This window comes from Meleagris gallopavo, chromosome 3, assembly GCF_905368555.1.
Source record: "Meleagris gallopavo chromosome 3, MGAL_WU_HG_1.1, whole genome shotgun sequence".
Taxonomy (NCBI): domain Eukaryota; kingdom Metazoa; phylum Chordata; class Aves; order Galliformes; family Phasianidae; genus Meleagris; species Meleagris gallopavo.
The window spans coordinates 53,019,871-53,040,762 of record NC_139406.1 but is presented as its reverse complement, the minus strand read 5'-3'; the positions used below and the strand labels follow the sequence as shown (position 1 = coordinate 53,040,762).

Here is a 20,892-nt window from a genome sequence, read left to right as displayed (position 1 = left end):
TGTTTTCTAACAGTATCAAAGGCAGATACTCCTCACAGGTTACTCTCTTGCCAGCCGTCCTTATTTTAAATGGAGATTATGACTAAGTTAGAAGAGCATGAAAAACTTAATACAGTGAAAACATTTACTTCTTCTAAACATTTAGAAGTTTGCAGAGAACCACCAACACTATTCTATATTGCATTATGCCCACTGTATACAAGAGAAATGAAGATGAAGCTGCTAAGAGAAGGTAAAAAGAATGTTTGCTGTGTGGAACATGACAGCCCTGCAGATGATCCTGGACAGAGGCAAGCCTGCTCTCTCTTCTGATGCCTTGGAAACCATGTGATGTTTTGGCTGAAGGGAGACAGGCACGTGCCTCTCTACCCATGTACCAATTAGGACATACAGCTTGTTGCTGGAGAATGAGTTTCACATCTCAAAGGAGTGCACAAAACAAGGGCATGGACATCCTATCCTGTAATTTTGCTAGAAATTATACCTTGAACCTGAAAAGCCTGCCAGATGAAAATAATTTTTGAGCAAGAAGTTCTGCTTCTGAAGAATCAGCAGATATAAAAGAAAACAGAAATACTTCCTCCAAAAATTCTCAGTGAGTTCATATCCCCAGGTACCTTAAAGAAATACAATGCGCATCTTTTGGTTGGCTTGATTAAGTCCACTGGGATCTAGAAGTTATGTTGGAAAGATGAGTAACTGTTGATATTCATTGATCATTAAACTAAAGCTGGGAGTCATGTGGATTTGTTATGACTTGCTGAGGTAAGGGAAAAGAGATAAACATCTTTCTCTCATTCTGACAATAACCTGTCAGGCCAAAAACATGAAGTATAAAAAAACACTAAAGCTATGAGAAGTCAGACATGAGAGGGTCTGTGCAACTTAAACTTGTGTTTTTTTTTGGTTTTGGTTATCCAACTTATTTTGCTGCATATGTAGCTTAACTCTGTTCTTACTCAGATTCTAGCAGGATGACAACATATAATAGAGTAACTTTCTGAAAAGTCTCAAGCAAAAGGTGTTTTTCTGATCTTTCTAAATCCATGAATAGTGCTCTTCTTACATACTTGTGCCTACTATACCAATATGTCATCCAGAGAAAGAAAAAGGAAAGCAACTCTTACACACGCGATCATGCAAACCAGGCAATAGGGATTAATTTCATGACAATAAAATTCATTTTTAATTTTTCCTTAACGACTAAAACATAACATTCTAACAGATGGCTGTGAAAACAGCAAGCGTTGAGCATCAATTCTCTTTTTTACGGCAATGTGCAACTATATTATCCATCCTGGAAAAATCATAGATTATGGTTCCGCTTGCTGGCACAACACAATCTGCAGCACAGCTCTGGGATGTGAGCTAACTCCTAAAACAATGACTTCACTGGAAGAATCAAGGCTCTGCTGCTTTTTGATTTTTACTCCCTATTTATGTCTTTGATATACAGTTATGTGTAGGCTGATGTCATAAAATTGATGCAGCAGTGCATCAAATTTGGCCTATGAATACCAGAAATCAGTGGCATCAACTCTTTGTAAATTAAATTTCAATGTCTGAGAGATATTTAATTCCAAAATATACCTATTCTGTGTGATCATTAAGCACAGAGGTCTGTACAGCAGCATTAGCCTGCCAATACTTTTATGTCTTAGATTTCAGATTTGCCATAATTCACTTCTGTTTTACTTCAGCAATTTTATGGAATATGATACACTGAAAACACACAAGCTTTAAAATGTTATGAATATGGGTGCAGAATGTTGGATCCTCAAGAGAGTCTTACAGGCATCCTTTCAAAGAAGACTCATCACATAAAAACAGTGCTGATGAGTCTTGTGCAAAAAAAGTTACGCAGTTGTTTTAACACTGCTTCTTCATTAGTGACCATTTTTCTAAAGACTTGATAATTATCAGCAGTAATTGGTTTGACAAATAACCAATACCACTCCCTTTACAACAGGACTTTTTGTTTAGGCTTTTGTTCTTCTATATGATACTCTACAGGCTGAAGAATATCCACGAGAAAAGATCTCAAAACTCCAGGCATAGGAATGATAGCCTGTGGAAGAGGAGAGACACCCAAGCTCCTTGGCTATTTCCTATGCTTTGGATGTGCTCAATTAGCCTGTTCAGCAGCAGATGCTCTGCACTGAGTGTTACGGATCCAGTGATATCCCTGACATTCTTAAAATTATGCCATCGATGGTTTGAAAAGTCTTTGAATTGCCATTCTCTCATGAAAGTTTTGCAGTACTGGAATCGGCATGGCTTGCACGGTGTGCTCTTGTTCTATAAAATGCAAACTTTCACTTAGTTAATAAATGAATAATATACTATGAAAAATGCTGACAAAATCAATGTTAGGTTTCTAAGTATTAGTGCTACAAGAACAATGTTCTAATTGCAACCTATCAATGCACTTTGATGCTTGTTACCTGTGAGACTTTCAAAATTGTTCTGGTCTACAAGCATTTAAAGCTGAGATGTATCATCTGAGCTCTCTGCTATTGTTACTTCACAATTTACTTTAGAATCACCCATATTTTACCACAGAAATGTCAGTATCACTAAGGTATGCAGAAATTAATTCCACTCGAGGGAGCCCAGTGTCTATACATTTCCTCTGTCATTTGAGGGTCTCTGATTTTTTTTTGCTTCTTTCATGGGAAGACTTAAAGCAGAAACCCAGCTCCAGTATTCTGAAGCCTGTGAAGCTGAGCTGACCTAGAGATACGCTTTACTTTCTTCCCAGCTAGCTCAAAGTGAGCCAAACCTTCCTAGCTAGTTAGCTCTTCTGCACACTTCTGTAATAAACATCTTCTAAAATAACATGGAATAACATGGCATTTTTATAGTACAGAAATATGACTCACTACATTCCTATACAGCATAACATAAAAACCATAAGCCAGCTTTCCAGAGAACGAAAATACCCTCCTCCTCATAATGTATCTTATCTTATCTTATTCTGCAACTAAAAGGAAAGATTGGAATATGTGAAATTGATATGCAAAACTAGGTAGAAACTCTAACTTACAAGAACAAAGAGGAGCAGCTAAAGGCTTTTCTTTCAGAATCAGACACTAAAAATGAACACAATTAAATATCACCTATTGGTTTTACACTCTAAAACACACTTTAACAACAAAATAAGCAAATCATCTGGGTAAGGGGTGCTATTTTTACCCATACAGTTACTATAAATAATGAATTAGTCTTTCTCTTGCTTCTTAATTTGCCCTGGAGTATTGGATTCTAAATAAAACCCGAAGTACCTTATTAGCCTATAAGAGATGGAAAGAAAGCTTGTACTTCTCTCGTTCCAGTATCAAGTAACTGCAGATGGAAGACAAAGATAAGCACTGAAAAATAATTCAAAAAACCAAATAGGAATACTAGCTATGCTTGAACAGACAAAAACATTAACTGGACTATACTGGATCATTAGCTGATCGTTAGCTACTATAAATTAGCCAGAGTTGTTACTTAAAAAGCTAACCTGTTCTGTTTTGAAACACTACTTATAGCTGTCAATATACTTTTATGTACTGTGCTCACAAAGTGTATTTGTATTTGTCTTTAAGGTGAAGGTCCACCTCCAATCATTCCTCTTTTTATTGACAGATGTCAGCAGCACCTGAAAGCATGCTGTGGCATGTAGGGGTTTGCATATACAGTATGTTCCAGGAAGACTCAAAGGCTGAGCTGGCTAGCTGCAGAGCTACCTGATTACAGTTAGCTGTGTGCTTTACTCAACCGACCACATATTGAGCTGCAGTATCAACGACCTTAAACTCAACACCATCCTAACACAGCTGCGTGGGTTTTGAGCAAGATGCATCCAGTCATGCTGGGACCAGGATAGGAGGAATTCCCAGTTTCCTGAAGATGCTGCCTCAGATGATGCAGAAAACTCACCTACCTCTCCTGGTGACATTTTGTTTGTTCTTCCCATCTTAACCAAAATGTAACCATCCAGTATTATCAGTCTCACTGCAGCTGAGAAGAAATTGACAATGCAGCATGGTTTGATGCACGACTGAGATGCTGTTTTCTCGGTTATGTTTCTGTCAAAATCTAATTGGTATCTCATATAAATGATTGAGATTGTTTCTAGTTGAGGATGTTGTGACTGCAGTGATTTAAAGTTGGTAATGAGATTGTATGTACTATACTTTGCATCAGTTATTCCAGTAATTAATGCCACTATCAGTCACTGTCCATTCATTCTTTTAAAAATATGACATTTTAAGGATGCTATGGCACATAAATTTTAAGTGCATATTTGGATACAAATATGTACTATGACTTGGTGAGGTGGGTCCACACACTTGAAGGAACACGTTGAAGTACACTGGATAAAATTTAGAAGTTGAAGAAGGTAAAGATGAGGCTGGACGCTCAAAAAGGATGTCACTGGTGATCCTCACTGAAGCTACTTCAATTACAGGCATGGCATCAATAGCACACCACCATAAATGACTCTAAACTAGGTCCAGTCTATGTTGACTTCCTGAATCACCTTATTGAGTAAGTCACTTACGGAAGGCAGGGCAACATTTCCTCCTTCCTCTGTCAAACTAGACCTAATGGTAATCTCCTCCTGTTCTCTTCAATCACAAGTGGGCAAAGACTGCTCTAAACGCATGCCCTACCAGCTTGTTTTCATGGCCATTCTGTAAATACTATTAAGTAGGCTTGCTTTCTGAAAGTGCTGCTCTGGGAATGAAATCCCCCTTCAAAATGTTTTTGTTTTGAGGAAGTGGTTTTCATTTTCTTCTCTAAAATGCAGCTTTTTTTTTTTTTTCTTCCCACTGGTAAATTCTAGTGGGATGCAGAGTAGAGAAGCAGATCCAGAACAACAAATACAGATTCTCTGCTCCACAGAGAGAGGAGCTACACACAGAAATCAATTTTTTGAGGTTGCAGAGAAAAAGCTGTTTATTGCCTTCTCTACGCATAACAGTATACAGGGAGTTTCTAACCTGGGAAAACCTCACAAGCAGTAGCAGTAGGAACAGCTGTGAGGCCATTAGCCACCAGCATTAGGAGAGCACATAACTTTAGAAATAGCATGGAGCCCTGTGCTCCATAGTCCCTCCCTCAGAAATAATGAACTACATTCAAGGCACATTTAAAAACCTTTCATACCTGAATCTGAATGAAATATAAGGTGCGTGTATATATATATATATATATATATACACAAGATACATACAAACAAAGCAGAAATCAGGTAGATGTAAAAACAATGCCTGGCATAAGTAAAAATTGAAATTAATTCCTTCCTTCACCAGGCTAATAAGCAAATTCCTATTATTGGCATTATTTACATATTACTACCACTTTTATTATCAAGGTAAGCCGAAGCTATGAATTATATATCATCTTAAAAATTATCAAGTCATTGTGTGAACACTTGACCATTGTCAAGTTCCTCAATGACAGGTGTGTGGCATTCCAAACCAATTTGTAAAGTCACTCTTTATTCAAATACTTATTTGCAATACCTTGCTACCAGCAATACCTTCAGCAGCTCCGGGAGGACATACCCCACAAGCATACACGTTCCCTTCAGGTTAGTGCTCATAGAAATCTGCCTCGTGGGTAGCCACGAGGAGAGCACGTGGCCAACCAGCGTCCCTTTCCTGGATCACCCCAAAGTGCCAAACCTGCACTAACCGTGCGGGGTTGCTCTGCAGCATGTTGACATACAACCCAATGAGCACATGTTCATCGGCCAGCCTGTCTGCAACATCGAGGCTGTACTGTAACCTGGAACAGGGTCGGGGAGAGAGGGTGCAGTCCGGACAGACAGAGGGAAATAAACAGAGAAAGCAGGAGCAAGAGAGATAGCGAAATGAGAGTGTAGGAACGAAAAATTAAGAGCTCTTAGAAAAAAGATACCAAGTGCAGAAATTGTTTTGTTATTGCTGTAAATTACATATTAAGTATTTAATGGCTTAGGATGGTAGAACCCAACTCGGGTACAGAGCCAGCCATGGAAATTGGTGAGATGCCACATCAGGCCAGGGACTGGGGCTATGCAGAAACATTAATTTTAAAATAAAGCAGATTGCAAGGTCAGCTCTATTTGTTTCATTATATTCTGTAGATTTAAATACATCAAATGTATCTCCATTACACAGATTATTAACATACTGAAATCGCAAGCTGGATTTGCTTGGAAATGTCTGATGAAGACCTTGCGCTCAGGTGCACATAAATACACTTAAGCATGCCCTATAGAGCTCACAGAGTTAATTGGTTGCTAGAATCTTATCAGGAAATATATTTACAGGATATATTAAAAACAGGGGGAAGTAAGAAGAAGTTTTTGTTTTAGCTGTGTTAGTGCAAGCTACAAACATATGCTCTCTTTAACTTACCCTTTGCCTTTCAAGAAAGCTGGAGCAGCCCTAGCCAGCAGTTTGCTCTGCTCTACTTCATTGTTCTTGGAGGGAGAGCTAGTTAATAAGACAGGAGAACTAAGAAGAGGTAATCACTGAAGCCTACCATTTATTACAGAACAGTCTGGAGAAACTAATTCAAGAAGCCTAGACTGAATGAAAAAAAAAACAAACACAGAGCTTTAAAGAAATGTTAGAAAACTTCAGAAATGTGAAGTCAAGAATTAGCTTTCCCTCCTGTTTTCGAAAAGCAAACTATAAAGCCTTCACTATAGAAAAGAGAAACAAAATGTCCTTCTCTCACAAATGGAGAGCTGGAAGTTTGAACAGTTTGCAGGTAGAGTATGATATAAATATTGCCAAGTTGGTAAAACTTCCCCATAACAGTTAAATTGTTTTTCTCCGTGCCTGCCATGAGGCAGTTTCAATAACCTATGGAAATCTGCTTATTTATAGGTATTAATGGGACACACAAATTTTGTTTTCAGAAGTATTGTTTTCCTGTTGATTAAAAAACATACAATTCATCAAACCTCAATCGTCCAATTGCAAAATGCCACTTTTTTTCTTAATTACTGTATTTAATGGATTGCAGTAACTGCAACTTTTCCAGTACAAAAAAAACCATGTTAATAACGTCTTAAGATAAGACTGGCCAAAAGCAGAGAAATTTCAATATTAGTTTTTCTTTCTTACTGCAGCATTCTGGCCATAGACAGCTAAATTGAAATATATTTTACTTTCTCGCTTTTAAAATTTCTCTTGGGGTTTGGCTACTGTTACTGTAAGTATCTTTGATCAGAAGACCTGTGTGTTAGCATGTATGCACCTGTGCTTCCAGATGTGCGTGTGTACAGGCAGATCATTTTGCATAGATATGATGCATGATGCTCTGATGGACTGAAGAGCAAAACTTTAACACTGGGATAAATAAGGAATTCTCTAGGATGAAATGTTGCCGCTCTCCCACTGCTATGGGAGACCAAGGTTATTCATGGGGTTTTGACAAACATGGCACTAAAAGGTGTTGCAGGAATCCAAGCCCTACTGTTGTGTACTAAATCTGAAAGAGAGCTCAGTGAAATGCAATATAACACACAGAACAAAACATAAAACACATAGAGCAAAAAACAAGAAAAAACAAGAAATCAACTTGCTTCTAGTTTCTATGTCCATCAGCATGCTGTTCATGAGTCCTGTGCTTCTACAGAAGTAACCTGCACGCAGGAAAGCATGCTCCATCTTGTCTAGAAGGATACATTTTTCCAGTGTTTTATTCCCAGTTACAGAAGGAAAATGCTTTAGGGAGATACAGAATGTGTTAAAGATAATTTTGTTGCCATAATCGGAGACTGAAGACTACAGGGAAGATTTCAAGCTTTGCTTTCTAACAGCACATTATGATGTCCCCTCTATCATGCATAAACTTTCCTATGCTTCAGAAGCAACTTAATTAGGGTGGAGGAGCTGGCGAACAAACATGACAATTGGCCTCACCTCTCTTCCCCTCTTGTAAGCCTGAAAGTATGTGCATCCAACCCTTTCTTAGAAGCTGTATTTTCTAGGCTTTTTTGATATTTGGGTATCTCCCAAGGGCTGGACTCTCACATGCTCAGTAACACATTTGTTCCAGTACCATGCCCTACGTAGGGTGCAACCTGCAGATGCCACCACCTCCGGGTAATGAGTTTCCAGTCCAAGTCCTAGTCAGATGCACTCTAACAATCATATTGCTGACTCCAATTAGTTTGTGGTTCACTGCAACTGTAGATCCTCTGTCAAAATATTTCTGTCCATTCAACTATGCTCCATATTTTATTTGATTATATGCTTCCTTGCTATAGCACTTACAATTACTGGAGTTTCCTCTAACTGATTTCAAATCATTTGGACATCAATTACTACCACTGCAATTGAGCTGCTTTTTTAATTTAGAAATTGCTCTCCAAGCACTCCTCTCTGTAACTGTTTCAACCTTTGTACCATCTACAAATTGCACACACTCACTCTACTGCTCCAGGTAGGTCATTACAAGAAATAGTGCACAGTGTCTGATTGAAGATAGACTTTAAGAATCCCAGCTGATACGTCCTCCTAGAATGATAGCAAACTTTTGTAAATCTAATTACAAATTTCCAACCACTTGTGCACTCACTTTATACTAATTTCCCTAGGTTCTTATTTCCTTTGGGTACTTTTGTGTCATATGGGGACTATGTCAAAAGTCTTTTTAAGGTCAAGCTGTATCATATCTGCTGCTTCTTTTTTAGCCGCTAGACCAGCTATCCTTCAACGAAATACATCAATTTGGTTTGACATAATTTGTTCTTGACAAATCTATGCTGGCTATTTCTCATCAGTTTATTATGCTCCAGGAACTTACTAATTCTTTCATAATTTCAGTATTGTTGGATACCAAGGTTAGACTCCCACTTGCATAACCTCTTTGATTTTTTGTCCATTTCCACCTTCAGTTTCCTTCTTTGGAAGAGATAACATTTGCCCTTCGCTGTCCCCCACAGCCTCCTACATCCCCCATAATTTCCCCTAAATACAGCTAATAACACAAAGATTATTTTGGCCACAGTGAATTTGTCTGGATCCAACAACTTGGAGTACATTTTTCTAAGATATATTCCTGTTACAGTGAGCTGCTGAAGAATGTTTTCCTATCCAAACTAAGAGATAAGGCCTTCACCCCTGGGCAGATGTTTATAAAAAAGTACACCTAAGAAGATTTGTGAAAAAGTTATACTCTAGAGCCTACCTGATTACTGAAACAACTAGACATTTTGCCTGCCTTTAGCAGGCAGAACACTGGCCAAGAAATCCAAGGAGGATTCTCATCTTTTTCTGAAAACAACATGCAAAGACATCCAACAGTTCAAGTTTACAACACTCCTCAGACATAGGAATGTGGCCAACAAAGGCAACCAGCATGCTATGCTCCAGAGATACTGGAGCATACTCTACATCCATCTGGAATTCAAAGAAGGCACCGTCTACACTGACTCAGCATTAAATAACACTCAATTTCTCATTGGTTATGGGCATTTGATATCACAGTATATTCTTTCTGTCTACCACAGAATTACTAACTAATTTCAACTGTACTAGAACATACTGTATCACTCCATTTATTCCAGCTGATTATACCTTCAGAAGAACTAAATGTATCAACTGCGAGGGGGGCACTGAAAAACATACAAGAAAAGCCATTCTGTATCACCTTATCCCACCTGTCATGGTTTCATGATTTTTCATTATCGGTATTCCACATCATAACATCATGCAATGCACTGGGGGTTTGACTGCTGATGCTCAAGTTCCGGGTGCCTGTCCAGAGGAGAAGAGCAGCTACGTTTCCCCAGGGGGCTTTGCGGTCAACGAGGAGATATAACTCCCGGCAAGGTCACCTGATGCTCTCTTCTTTGCCTGCGCTGCTTCGCTTGCGCTTCTCTGCCTGCGCTGCTTCGCTTGCGCTTCTCTGCCTGCGCTTCTCGCCTGCGCTTCTCTGCCTGCGCTTCTCATCTCAGCGTTGTGGTAAGGCCAATCCACTATCAATTTCACATTCTCTCTCCTTATAAAATTCTGTTGATACCATATTTAGTAAATTACTTTGTTTTACCTCAGATTGTTGCCACTGTTTTCAATTATTTCGGGGTCCCTTATTTTCTTTTTTTTTCCGGGGGCGCGGATCCGCGGATCCCTCCGCCCTTCTAGTCACGGAACCGGGCCGAACCAGCCCGTAAACCGTTGACATTCTTGGTGGAGAATGCGGGCAACAGTTGCTTTTTAGCTTTTTGAACAAATCTCTCTCTCCGCTCTCAGACAGCTTCATTGGGAAAGTTTATCTGTTTCACCAGTACTGTCTGAAAGCGTGACCTTGAAAAGTCCAGGCGGACGGCCAATACTCTAGGATATTTGTAAACTTTGAGCCTTGCTATCTTGTTTCTGTAAAAGAAAAAAAAAGAGAAAAAATGCTTTCTCTACTGAAACTGCCTTTTAAGGGGCTGCATGCCACTGTCTCTTCTTTCTTAATGCTAAAAACATACTGGGCCTTAATTAAGTTCACCACTTTGCTCTATGGAGCAATAGGTATATATAGCCAATTGAAAACATGGATGGAAATAACTATGTGGCATCTGCATATTATGTGGCATACCATTCCAGAGGGAGCTGCTAATTTTACAGGGTTGGGGATTCTTAAGCAGGTTTCCAGCCTCTCCTTTGAATTCTTTATGCGGATTTTCAATGCTCACCTGATCACGTTATTAATCTCCATGAATGTACTGCTCACCATTTCACTTATTATTAGTATTTATTATATTTTGAGGAAGTCTGCCCCAAAACCAGTAAATACTGAGTGGCAGGGAATGTGGAGAGGCCTGGGTGAGACTTTAGAGAGATGGAAATCTTCGGTGTCATGGAACTTTACTCCAGAACACCTGAAAGACCCTGAAAATTTAAACAGATATTTGAGACAGGAATGTCGTGGCTCAGGAAGATCTGAGGAGGCCCAAATTGTTTGGGGCCTGGCTAATGCTTACCGGGCCTTATTCAATACTATCCTGGAGAGGGAGAGAGTTTGTGAAATTGAAAAGGAGAGTCTCAGGGAAACAGTGCAAAATGAGCGAGAGAGTCTCCTGGTCGAGAGAAACAGCCTCCAATCTGAGAGAGATGCCCTCCGAATTGAGAGAGACTCCCTGCAATCCAAACTCAACAGTCTTCAATCTCAACAAGACACCCTCCAATCTGAGCTAGATACTCTCATAATCGAACGAGACAGGCTCCGAGCTGAACTGGAGGATGAGAGCATTGGAACTGACCAACCTGATCAACTACAGGAAGCACCACAATTGATGTCACTTGCCCCTGTAAGAGGACGGAAAATGAAACGAATCTCGACTCAGTTAGAAGAGAAGAAAGAAGAGGAGAGAGGTCCAGAGGAGTGGCTCCAAGATCCACAAGAAGCACCCCTAAGTCCAGGGGAGGGGCCCTCAGTAAGACCACGGTCACCGGCGCCAATGAGGGCAACAAGAAGTCCCGAAAGAGTAAGAGGTGAGCAAGATATTGTTACCATTGTTGATCGATCTCTGAAAATGAATGAAATTCGAAGTCTGAGAAAAGACTTTTCACGTCACCCAAATGAGCCTATTGCCACTTGGTTACTTCGATGTTGGGACAATGGGGCCAACAGTGTGTGGCTGGATAGTAGAGAAGCTCGCCAACTGGGTGGCGTTGCTAGGGACTCAGCCATTGACAGAGGTATTAGTACATGCCAGAACCAGGCCTTTACCCTCTGGAAGCGGATGTTGTTAGCTGTAAAAGAAAGATACCCCTTCAAAGATGATCTGATGCCTGAGAAAAAGAAATGGGCTGATATGGAAGAAGGCATCTGTTATTTAAGAGAATATGCTGTGGTGGAAATGCTACATAGCCCCGATTTCATTCCTGACGAGCCAGACCAAGAGCATGATCCCGAGAGAGTCAGGTGTACACCAAACATGTGGCGTACATTCACAAAGACCGCACCAGAAAGGTACGCCAGCACATTTGCAGCAATGTATGGCAGAGGGGAAAGAAGACCCCTTATAAGTGAATTGGTTAATAAACTTCAAGACTTTGAGTTACATTTAAGCCCTCTGCGAGCTTGTGTTTCAGCCATTACAAAGGTAGCTGAAAAGCTGGACAGAATGGAAAACAAACAAGAAGATATAATAGACAAACTATCAACCGTGCCTGAAGCTGATAAATCCATGGAGGTAACGGATACATCAAATGGGGACCAGAATCCCCAAAACAGCCTATTGGAGGGGCTGATCAACTTGATTTCCTCCCAGCCGGTGGCATCTAATGTCTCAGCTATCAAAAGAAGACGTTCTCCTGCTCGAGCAAGTGACAACAGTAAGACCACATCACGTTTTGCCTTGTGGCATTACCTACGTGACCATGGAGAAGATATGAAGGAGTGGCATAAACAACCTACTCCTGTACTTCAAGCACGGGTAAGAGAGTTACAAGACAAATCAACCACCAAGGTGAACTTCTCTAAAAAGGTGATTGCTCCAGTTGCTGCAGACAGTGAAGGTAACAAATAGAGGGGCCCTGCCCCCAGCCAGGGGGGGGAAAGGGATAATAGAGTTTATTGGATTGTGTGGATTAGATGGCCTGGCACATCAGAATCACGAAAATATAAGGCCCTGGTGGATACTGGTGCACAGTGCACTCTAATGCCCTCGAGTCACCAAGGGACAAAATCAGTTTATATTCATGGGGTGACTGGAGGTTCCCAAGAGCTGACTATGTTGGAGGCCGAAATCAGCCTCACTGGTAAAGACTGGCAAAAACACCCTATTGTGACTGGCCCAGGGGCTCCATGCATACTTGGTATTGATTACCTCAGAAGGGGATATTTTAAGGATCCCAAAGGGTATCGATGGGCCTTTGGAATAGCTGCTGTAGACACAGAAGGTGTTAAGCAGTTGTCTATTTTGCCTGGCCTGTCAGAAGATCCATCTGCCGTGGGGTTGCTACGAGTGAAAGAGCAACAAGTACCGATTGCTACAAAAACGGTGCACAGACGGCAGTACCGCACCAACAGGGATTCCTTGCTCCCCATTCAGAAGCTGATTCACCAACTAGAGAATCAGGGAGTGATTAGCAAGACTCACTCACCTTTTAATAGCCCCATATGGCCAGTGCGTAAAGCCAGTGGAGAATGGAGGCTGACGGTGGACTACCGTGGCCTGAATGAAGTCACACCCCCATTGAGTGCTGCTGTGCCAGATATGTTAGAACTCCAATATGAATTGGAGTCAAAGGCAGCCAAATGGTACGCCACCATTGATATTGCTAACGCCTTTTTCTCCATTCCTTTGACCAAAGAATCTAGGCCACAGTTTGCTTTCACCTGGAGGGGCATTCAGTATACCTGGAATCGTTTGCCCCAGGGGTGGAAACATAGCCCAACCATTTGCCATGGGTTGATCCAAGCTGCACTGGAACAGGGAGGTGCTCCTGAGCACTTACAGTATATTGATGACATCATCGTGTGGGGCAACACAGCAAAGGAAGTTTTTGAGAAAGGAGAGCAAATAATCCAGATCCTTCTGCGTGCTGGTTTCGCTATTAAGCGAAGCAAAGTGAAAGGGCCTGCCCAGGAAATTCAGTTCCTAGGTATAAAGTGGCAAGATGGCCGTCGTCACATCCCAACAGATGTGATCAACAAAATCAGTGCCATGTCTCCACCCACTAATAAGAAAGAGACACAATCGTTCCTGGGTGTAGTGGGTTTTTGGAGAATGCATGTTCCAAACTACAGCCTCATTGTAAGCCCCCTTTATCAGGTGACACGGAAGAAGAATGATTTTATGTGGGGTCCTGAGCAGCAGCAGGCTTTTGAGCAGATTAAACAAGAGATAGCCCGTGCCGTGGCCCTGGGGCCAGTACGGATGGAACAGGATGCGAAGAACATCCTCTACACTGCTGCTGGAGAGAAAGGTCCCACTTGGAGTTTGTGGCAAAGAGCCTCAGGAGAGACCCGAGGCCGACCCCTGGGATTCTGGAGTCGGGCGTACAGAGGGTCTGAAGAGTGCTACACTCCAACTGAGAAGGAGATCTTAGCCGCGTATGAGGGGGTTCGGGCTGCTTCCGAAGTAATCGGTACAGAAACACAGCTCCTTCTGGCACCTCGACTGCCAGTGCTGAACTGGATGTTCAAGGGAAAGGGTCCCTCCACCCATCATGCTACTGATGCCACTTGGAGTAAGTGGATTGCGCTGATTACGCAGCGAGCGCGGATGGGGAATCTCAACCGTCCAGGAATCCTAGAGGTGATCATGGACTGGCCTGAAGGCAAAAAGTTTGGAACACCGCCAGCAGAAGAGATATCACGTGCTAAAGAGGCCCCACCATATAATGAACTACCCGAAAATGAGAAGACATATGCCCTATTCACAGATGGATCGTGTTGTATTGTGGGGAAACACCGTAGATGGAAAGCCGCTGTGTGGAGCCCCACACGACAAGTTGCAGAGGCCACTGAAGGAAAAGGAGAATCGAGCCAATTTGCAGAGGTAAAGGCTGTCCAACTGGCCTTGGATGTTGCTGAACGGGAGAGGTGGCCAATGCTTTATGTTTACACTGACTCGTGGATGGTGGCAAATGCTCTATGGGGGTGGTTACAGCAGTGGGAGCAAAACAACTGGCAAAGAAAGGGTAAACCTATTTGGGCTGCTGACCTGTGGAAAGATATTGCTGCCCGAATAAAGAATATGGTTATAAAGGTGCGTCACGTAGATGCCCATGTGCCCAAGAATAGGGCTACTGAAGAGCAGCAAAATAACCATCAGGTAGACAGAGCTGCCAGAATTGAGGTGGCCCAAACAGATCTGGACTGGCAGAACAAGGGTGAATTATTTCTAGCCCGATGGGCCCATGAGACCTCAGGCCATCAAGGGAGAGATGCGACATATAAGTGGGCTAGAGACCGAGGGGTGGATTTAACTATGGATGCTATTGCGCAAATCATTCACGACTGTGACACGTGTGCCACAATTAAACAAGCCAAGAGAATGAAACCTCTCTGGGAGGAAGGGCGATGGCAAAAGTACAAATATGGGGAGGCATGGCAGGTTGATTATATCACCTTGCCACGATCTCGTAATGGTAAGCGTTATGTGCTCACCATGGTGGAGGCAACAACTGGGTGGCTTGAAACCTATGCAGTACCCCACGCTACCGCCCGAAATACCATACTAGGTCTTGAGACACAAGTCCTGTGGCGACATGGTACCCCAGAAAGAATTGAGTCAGATAATGGGACTCATTTTAAAAATTCTCTTGTAGGTACCTGGGCTAAAGGTCATGGTATTGAGTGGATTTACCATATTCCCTACCATGCACCGGCCTCAGGTAAGATTGAACGATACAATGGGTTGTTAAAAACTATGCTGAAAGCAATGGGAGGCGGTACATTTAAGCACTGGGAGAAGCATTTGGCAGAAGCCACCTGGTTAGTCAATACCAGAGGATCTATCAATCGTGGTGGTCCAACCCAGTCCAGCTCCCTACATACCGTAGAGGGAGATAAAGTCCCTGTTGTACATGTAAAGAATATGTTGGGAAAGGCAGTTTGGGTTATTCCAGCCTCTGAGAAGGACAAACCTCTTCGTGGAACTGTTTTTGCCCAGGGACCTGGGTCCACTTGGTGGGTGATGCAGGAAAACGGGGATGTTCAATGTGTACCGCAAGGGAACTTGATGTTGAGGGAGTGCAGTCAGTAATTCCTAGTGCGTGTGTTTATATTTTGTTTGTATATATTAAGCATGATGTAGTGATGTGGAATAAGGGGTGGAATGTCATGGTTTCATGATTTTTCATTATCGGTATTCCACATCATAACATCATGCAATGCACTGGGGGTTTGACTGCTGATGCTCAAGTTCCGGGTGCCTGTCCAGAGGAGAAGAGCAGCTACGTTTCCCCAGGGGGCTTTGCGGTCAACGAGGAGATATAACTCCCGGCAAGGTCACCTGATGCTCTCTTCTTTGCCTGCGCTGCTTCGCTTGCGCTTCTCTGCCTGCGCTGCTTCGCTTGCGCTTCTCTGCCTGCGCTTCTCGCCTGCGCTTCTCTGCCTGCGCTTCTCATCTCAGCGTTGTGGTAAGGCCAATCCACTATCAATTTCACATTCTCTCTCCTTATAAAATTCTGTTGATACCATATTTAGTAAATTACTTTGTTTTACCTCAGATTGTTGCCACTGTTTTCAATTATTTCGGGGTCCCTTATTTTCTTTTTTTTTCCGGGGGCGCGGATCCGCGGATCCCTCCGCCCTTCTAGTCACGGAACCGGGCCGAACCAGCCCGTAAACCGTTGACACCACCTCAAACCTGTAATTCAATAGTTTAAAGGAGACTGAAAGAGGTTGTATCCATTACTATGCTAGTGATAGATAGCAGCTGGGGAACAAAAGAATCCAAATAGGGAAGACATTGTTAATTCAGCTAGGGATAGAGTTATTCTTCTTGACTAGACAGAAGATTCTACAATGCTCAATCCACCTGTTTTTGCTTAACACATTCAGCTCACTGGGTTTCTAAGAGCAATGCCTACTCTGCAACAGTGTTCTGCTGCCCTTTAGTTAATCAGAGATCACAAAAATAAGTGTGAGATTAAAAAACAATAAAAATATTAGCCGGTAAAAAACAAATCAGTTCTTGCAGTGTTAGTCACTTATTAGCTGTCATTACAACAAATGTCTATCATTTGGTATTTGGGAGAAGATCAGTGATTTTTTGTTCCTTCTTTACTAAGATAAGTGCTTTAAAGTACTTAAGCTGTACAGACAGGAGTAAAGGACTCAGCTGAGCACACTGTACTGTTGATAGCAATTTGCACACCGCGTAAATTTAAAAGAAAGGCAATTGTTATGCCAAACTTCTCATTAACACTCCCTCATGGACATCATGGCTCAAACTGAGCAAGCAGACTATGATGCAGAAGTGGACTGAAGAAACTAAGAAGCATCTCAAAGAAAGCATAAATCTGACTTCCTTTGTGCTTTGGAACAATTGTGTATCCACTCAAAGCTCAGTTAAACTGCAAATAACATATCATGTTTAGTCTCCTTTCAGCTGTTCCCACAATTTATCATTATATTTGCTAGTTATCAAAGATCTTGTCTTAATAAGATTCTAAGATTCTTCTTCCCAGTTCTTTTCCCTTGTCCACCCAACAATTCAGAAATGAAGAGCATGGTTTGCTGCATTTATGCTACCATATTCATTTCTAGCAGCAGAGTGACTTGGTGTGCTGTATTCAGCATTTCCTGCTACAGAGAAAGACTGGTTGTGAATGGCAATGCTCTTATGTGAATGCAGCTATCTGAAACAAATACCACAGGAATGCTACAAATGAGAGTTTGTGCCAACTCTCTTTTGCATAAACTATCTAATTACATAAAAACTTTCTTCGAAGCTATCTGAAACCACTAAACTAGAGTGCAACACACATTAAAGTAACCATAAGTTGTCTGCAGTGAAAACAGATAGCAGATTTACCCTTGATTATGTTCAGCCAGAAATTCTACCCTAGATTTGTACAATTTTTATTATAACATGAATCACTGAGCATTTAATATGAAATCAGCAGAACTGCAAACAAGGCTGTCAAAGTCTGTTTCTCTGATGTATGAGAGGATGAGCTTCCACTAATGAGGCCTGATTCTCCCAGGGCAATAATAACAGTAAAACCTACAAGAACGAACGAAGATACTGTTATTAGTCTAATACAGATTGAAGAAGTTGGCATTTAGGAAAAAAGTACCTTTGTCTCAGTACTTTCTCACTGAATTATAGCTAATCTCATGCACTAATCAAAGATGAAAAAAAGAAAGGCTGTTATACTCCACAATAAAAACTTGGGAAATTGTTCTTATCCAGTTGGGTACTTTTACCGAACATGAATTTGGCTCTCCCTGCACGTCACTACAATGAGAGAGAATGTTGGGAGAAGAGCATCAGCCAGAAGCACTGGTCCACCTCTGAAGCTCCCTGAGTAACTGGAAGGTTTTCACTAACTTCAGGAGGATATACACCTGCCTTTCTGTGGCCATTTTGAAAAGCAAAGCAAAGTGGTTCAGGGAGGGTTATTGACAAGCAGCACTAACTGCTGACCGCTAACTCGCAGCAGCAAGAGTTGTGGACAAGGGAGGGCAGGCTGGCTCTGGGACTTGGAATCGCTTCCAGACTCTTCTGCGAGCCTCTTTCATGCCTCTGTCAGGAATACACCCGGGAAGTCATGCACTGAAGATCCAAACATAGAGGTGCATTTTTTGGCTTTCAAAAACAACGTATCCAACTTCCTCCAGATGCATAATATTAATCCTACGTGAAAAGGTGAAATGAAAGATTAGTGCTGTGCGAAAGCAAGGAAAGTTGGCAAAGCCCACAGCCAGCAGGAAGTCTAATCAAAAGAATAATTAGAGCCGTAAGAAATCCTCTAGCCCGCCAGAGTCCTTCCTTAAAGACTATCTTTAGTAATTGAGCAGAATTGCTAATGATTTAGTGCATGAGCTACAGAACTACGGCAGTTAGTGGGTTAGTGCTCTCATACTGACCGTGAATTGTTGTGAAGCTGATTTACATACAGCCTTATAAGAGAATGCTCATCAGCCACAGGACTGGCTACACTTATACCCCCAAGTAACCTGAATGATTCAAACAATGAAACCTTGTTAATACTCCAAAAAGTAAGCACAGATGATAGTGTGTTCACAGTAATTCTTCAAAATAAATGCAACTTACAACCACTTAGAAAGAACACTGACTTGATGGTTTGTAGGTGTTTGTTATTTTTTTTCCTAAATAAATAGATGCAAATGAAATGTATACAAGTTAAAATAATGACAATAAGCTGTGAAGCTCTTAAAATGCAGTTAGGGAAATGAAACAAAGGTTACAATAGCACTTATTACGCAGAATTGTTTTATATATCAGGGTATTGTTAGCTCAAAAAAAAGCCAGAACCAACCATTGCATCATGGAAACTTTCATGGTATAAGGACATCACACTGCGTGCTTAGAGTACCTATAGTTGTGGGTTTTGCCTCCTGCCTTCAGGGGATTCTCCGTCAATCTTCCTCCAGGAGGAAAATAGTTCTAATGGCCCAGAGATTACCTACATTTAATCCTGACATTTAGGCAGTCAGCTGAACTACTGAAGAAGACAAAAGTAAAATTATCAGGAATTTTCCACATATAAAAAAATAAATGTTGCACAGAAAACTGTGCTGTAACTATTCCTGCAGGTTGCTGACATACATGGCAAAGCGTACTTTTTTTGAAAGGGACTTCTTGGGCATAAATAGAAGCAATAGCTATACTCTTAGAGAGCATTGCTTTTAATGACCTGTCTTGGAGAAGCCACAGATAAGATTATTCTGCCTTGCCCCAGAACATAAAATCCCATATATACTGACTCTAGAAACAAATCTGCATTTGCAGTCTCACTGTCTGCAGGCAGCAGACTAAGGGGCTGCTTTGGGGCCGGCTTTCAAAAAGCATTTCAGATGTACCCAGCAGCCTTCTGCACTAAGATAACAATAAGAGTATACAGTTTATAGCTCCTGGTACCAAAGTTCATAAATCAAAGTAGTAACCAAAATCTTTACTTTGACATTTCAGTGTTGTACACTGAAAATTTCTATTCTGTGTTAGAAAAGGTATCCATGCATACCCAGAGATTGTGTTTGGTTATTAGGGAACACTAAAGCACTGACAAATACAGCAAAGGACCAGGCAATAAAATGCACCTGAGGCAGACGTATCACTCATCTTCCCCAGTATAGCAAGATGTTATTTTTCTGCCACTTTTTCATCCATATACATTGTTAAGCTTACACAGAGATTGGGTGAAAAAGCCAGCAAATGCTACACATGTATTTTGGACATATGAGCCAAAATACTGGGCCAAAATGTACACACACAGCTGCAAGCACCTTTTCTTTGGGATTAATGTTGCTAATCGCTCTTCTCTGTATTGTTTCCCAAACACTCACCATATTCCAAGACAGCCCTTTCTCTCCTGTAACCTTTAGAGAAAATCTGAATGGCTTAACAGAAGGAAGGATGCCTTGCTATGTTGTGAGAATGAACACATTTTCCCTTTGTTCATACCACATCTTGCAGTATGATGCAACCACTCCTCGTAGGTAATGGTATGTCCCAACTTCTGTACCCAAAGTGCTGCAACATCCACAAAATGTCTACAGAGGCTCATTCTCAGTCTCTGTCAGTGGATTACTGAGTTGCATTTGAGCATATTCAGTAGAACTTAAGGGTCCAAATAAGAACCAGAGCTCTGCATTCAATTGTGAGGAGTTTGGAGTGCCCCTTCCCCATCTCTCCACCTGGATATCTGGATACTTTTCTGCTCACATCTGCTAATTTTATTTTGCCTTTTTTTGAGGAGGGAAATTAGAAGTGGAAACCTCTACCACTCTCATATAGTGATTTAACATAAATTAAAGTAACAACTCACCTTCTGTTGGCAAAGGGACTTCCTGAGGGAACTGAGTGGGAGAAGAGTGTGTCGTTCATGCTGGTTACAGGTCGGGGGGGCCTAAAAGAAGGTAAAATATCTAGTTGCATTCATCTGGTACAGAATAATCAAACAGCAACAGTATTTACAGATAATTAAATAAGTTTCTTGTTTAAATTAACAATAAGGCCGGCATCGTCTGTTTTAAGTAATAGTTCAAAATTAAAGATGCTGTGGTTTTAACCAAAAGTTGATAAAAACACATCTTATGTAACGATCTAGTAGGAAATAATAGTTTTATGTGTTCTGTTGTGAGTTTTAAGCAATTCTCTTGATTTTATTCCCGATTTGGCAAACTGACTCTTTCCAGAGCTTGTAGTTTGTGGTGCCGACAGTGCGTTCAACTAGCCAGGCTGAGCACCAGCAGCAG

At 41.4% G+C, this 20,892-nt stretch overlaps 2 protein-coding genes across 22 annotated transcripts in view; one reads left to right on the top strand and one right to left on the bottom strand.

Annotated features, from left to right (window-relative positions):
• Nucleotides 1–20,892, bottom strand: part of DTNA (dystrobrevin alpha) — a 221,221-nt gene that overhangs the window by 31,264 nt on the left and 169,065 nt on the right. For 10 of the 21 annotated variants that reach the window (XM_085221029.1, XM_085221028.1, XM_085221030.1 and 7 more), the window contains 4 exons: nt 20,463–20,543; nt 18,541–18,630; nt 6,399–6,476; nt 5,692–5,784 (listed from right to left, as the gene is read on the bottom strand). In XM_085221029.1, the coding sequence (XP_085077155.1) occupies nt 5,692–5,784; nt 6,399–6,476; nt 18,541–18,630; nt 20,463–20,543 (342 nt within the window). The remainder of the gene's footprint in view (nt 1–5,691; nt 5,785–6,398; nt 6,477–18,540; nt 18,631–20,462; nt 20,544–20,892) is intronic. The other 11 variants (XM_085221032.1, XM_085221034.1, XM_085221036.1 and 8 more) reach the window with 5 other exon arrangements.
• Nucleotides 9,664–14,637, top strand: LOC146544713 (uncharacterized). Its single transcript, XM_085221044.1, has 2 exons — nt 9,664–13,314; nt 14,459–14,637. The coding sequence occupies exon 1, from the start codon at nt 10,400–10,402 to the stop codon at nt 12,518–12,520; it is 2,121 nt and encodes a 706-aa protein (XP_085077170.1). The 5' UTR covers nt 9,664–10,399; the 3' UTR covers nt 12,521–13,314; nt 14,459–14,637.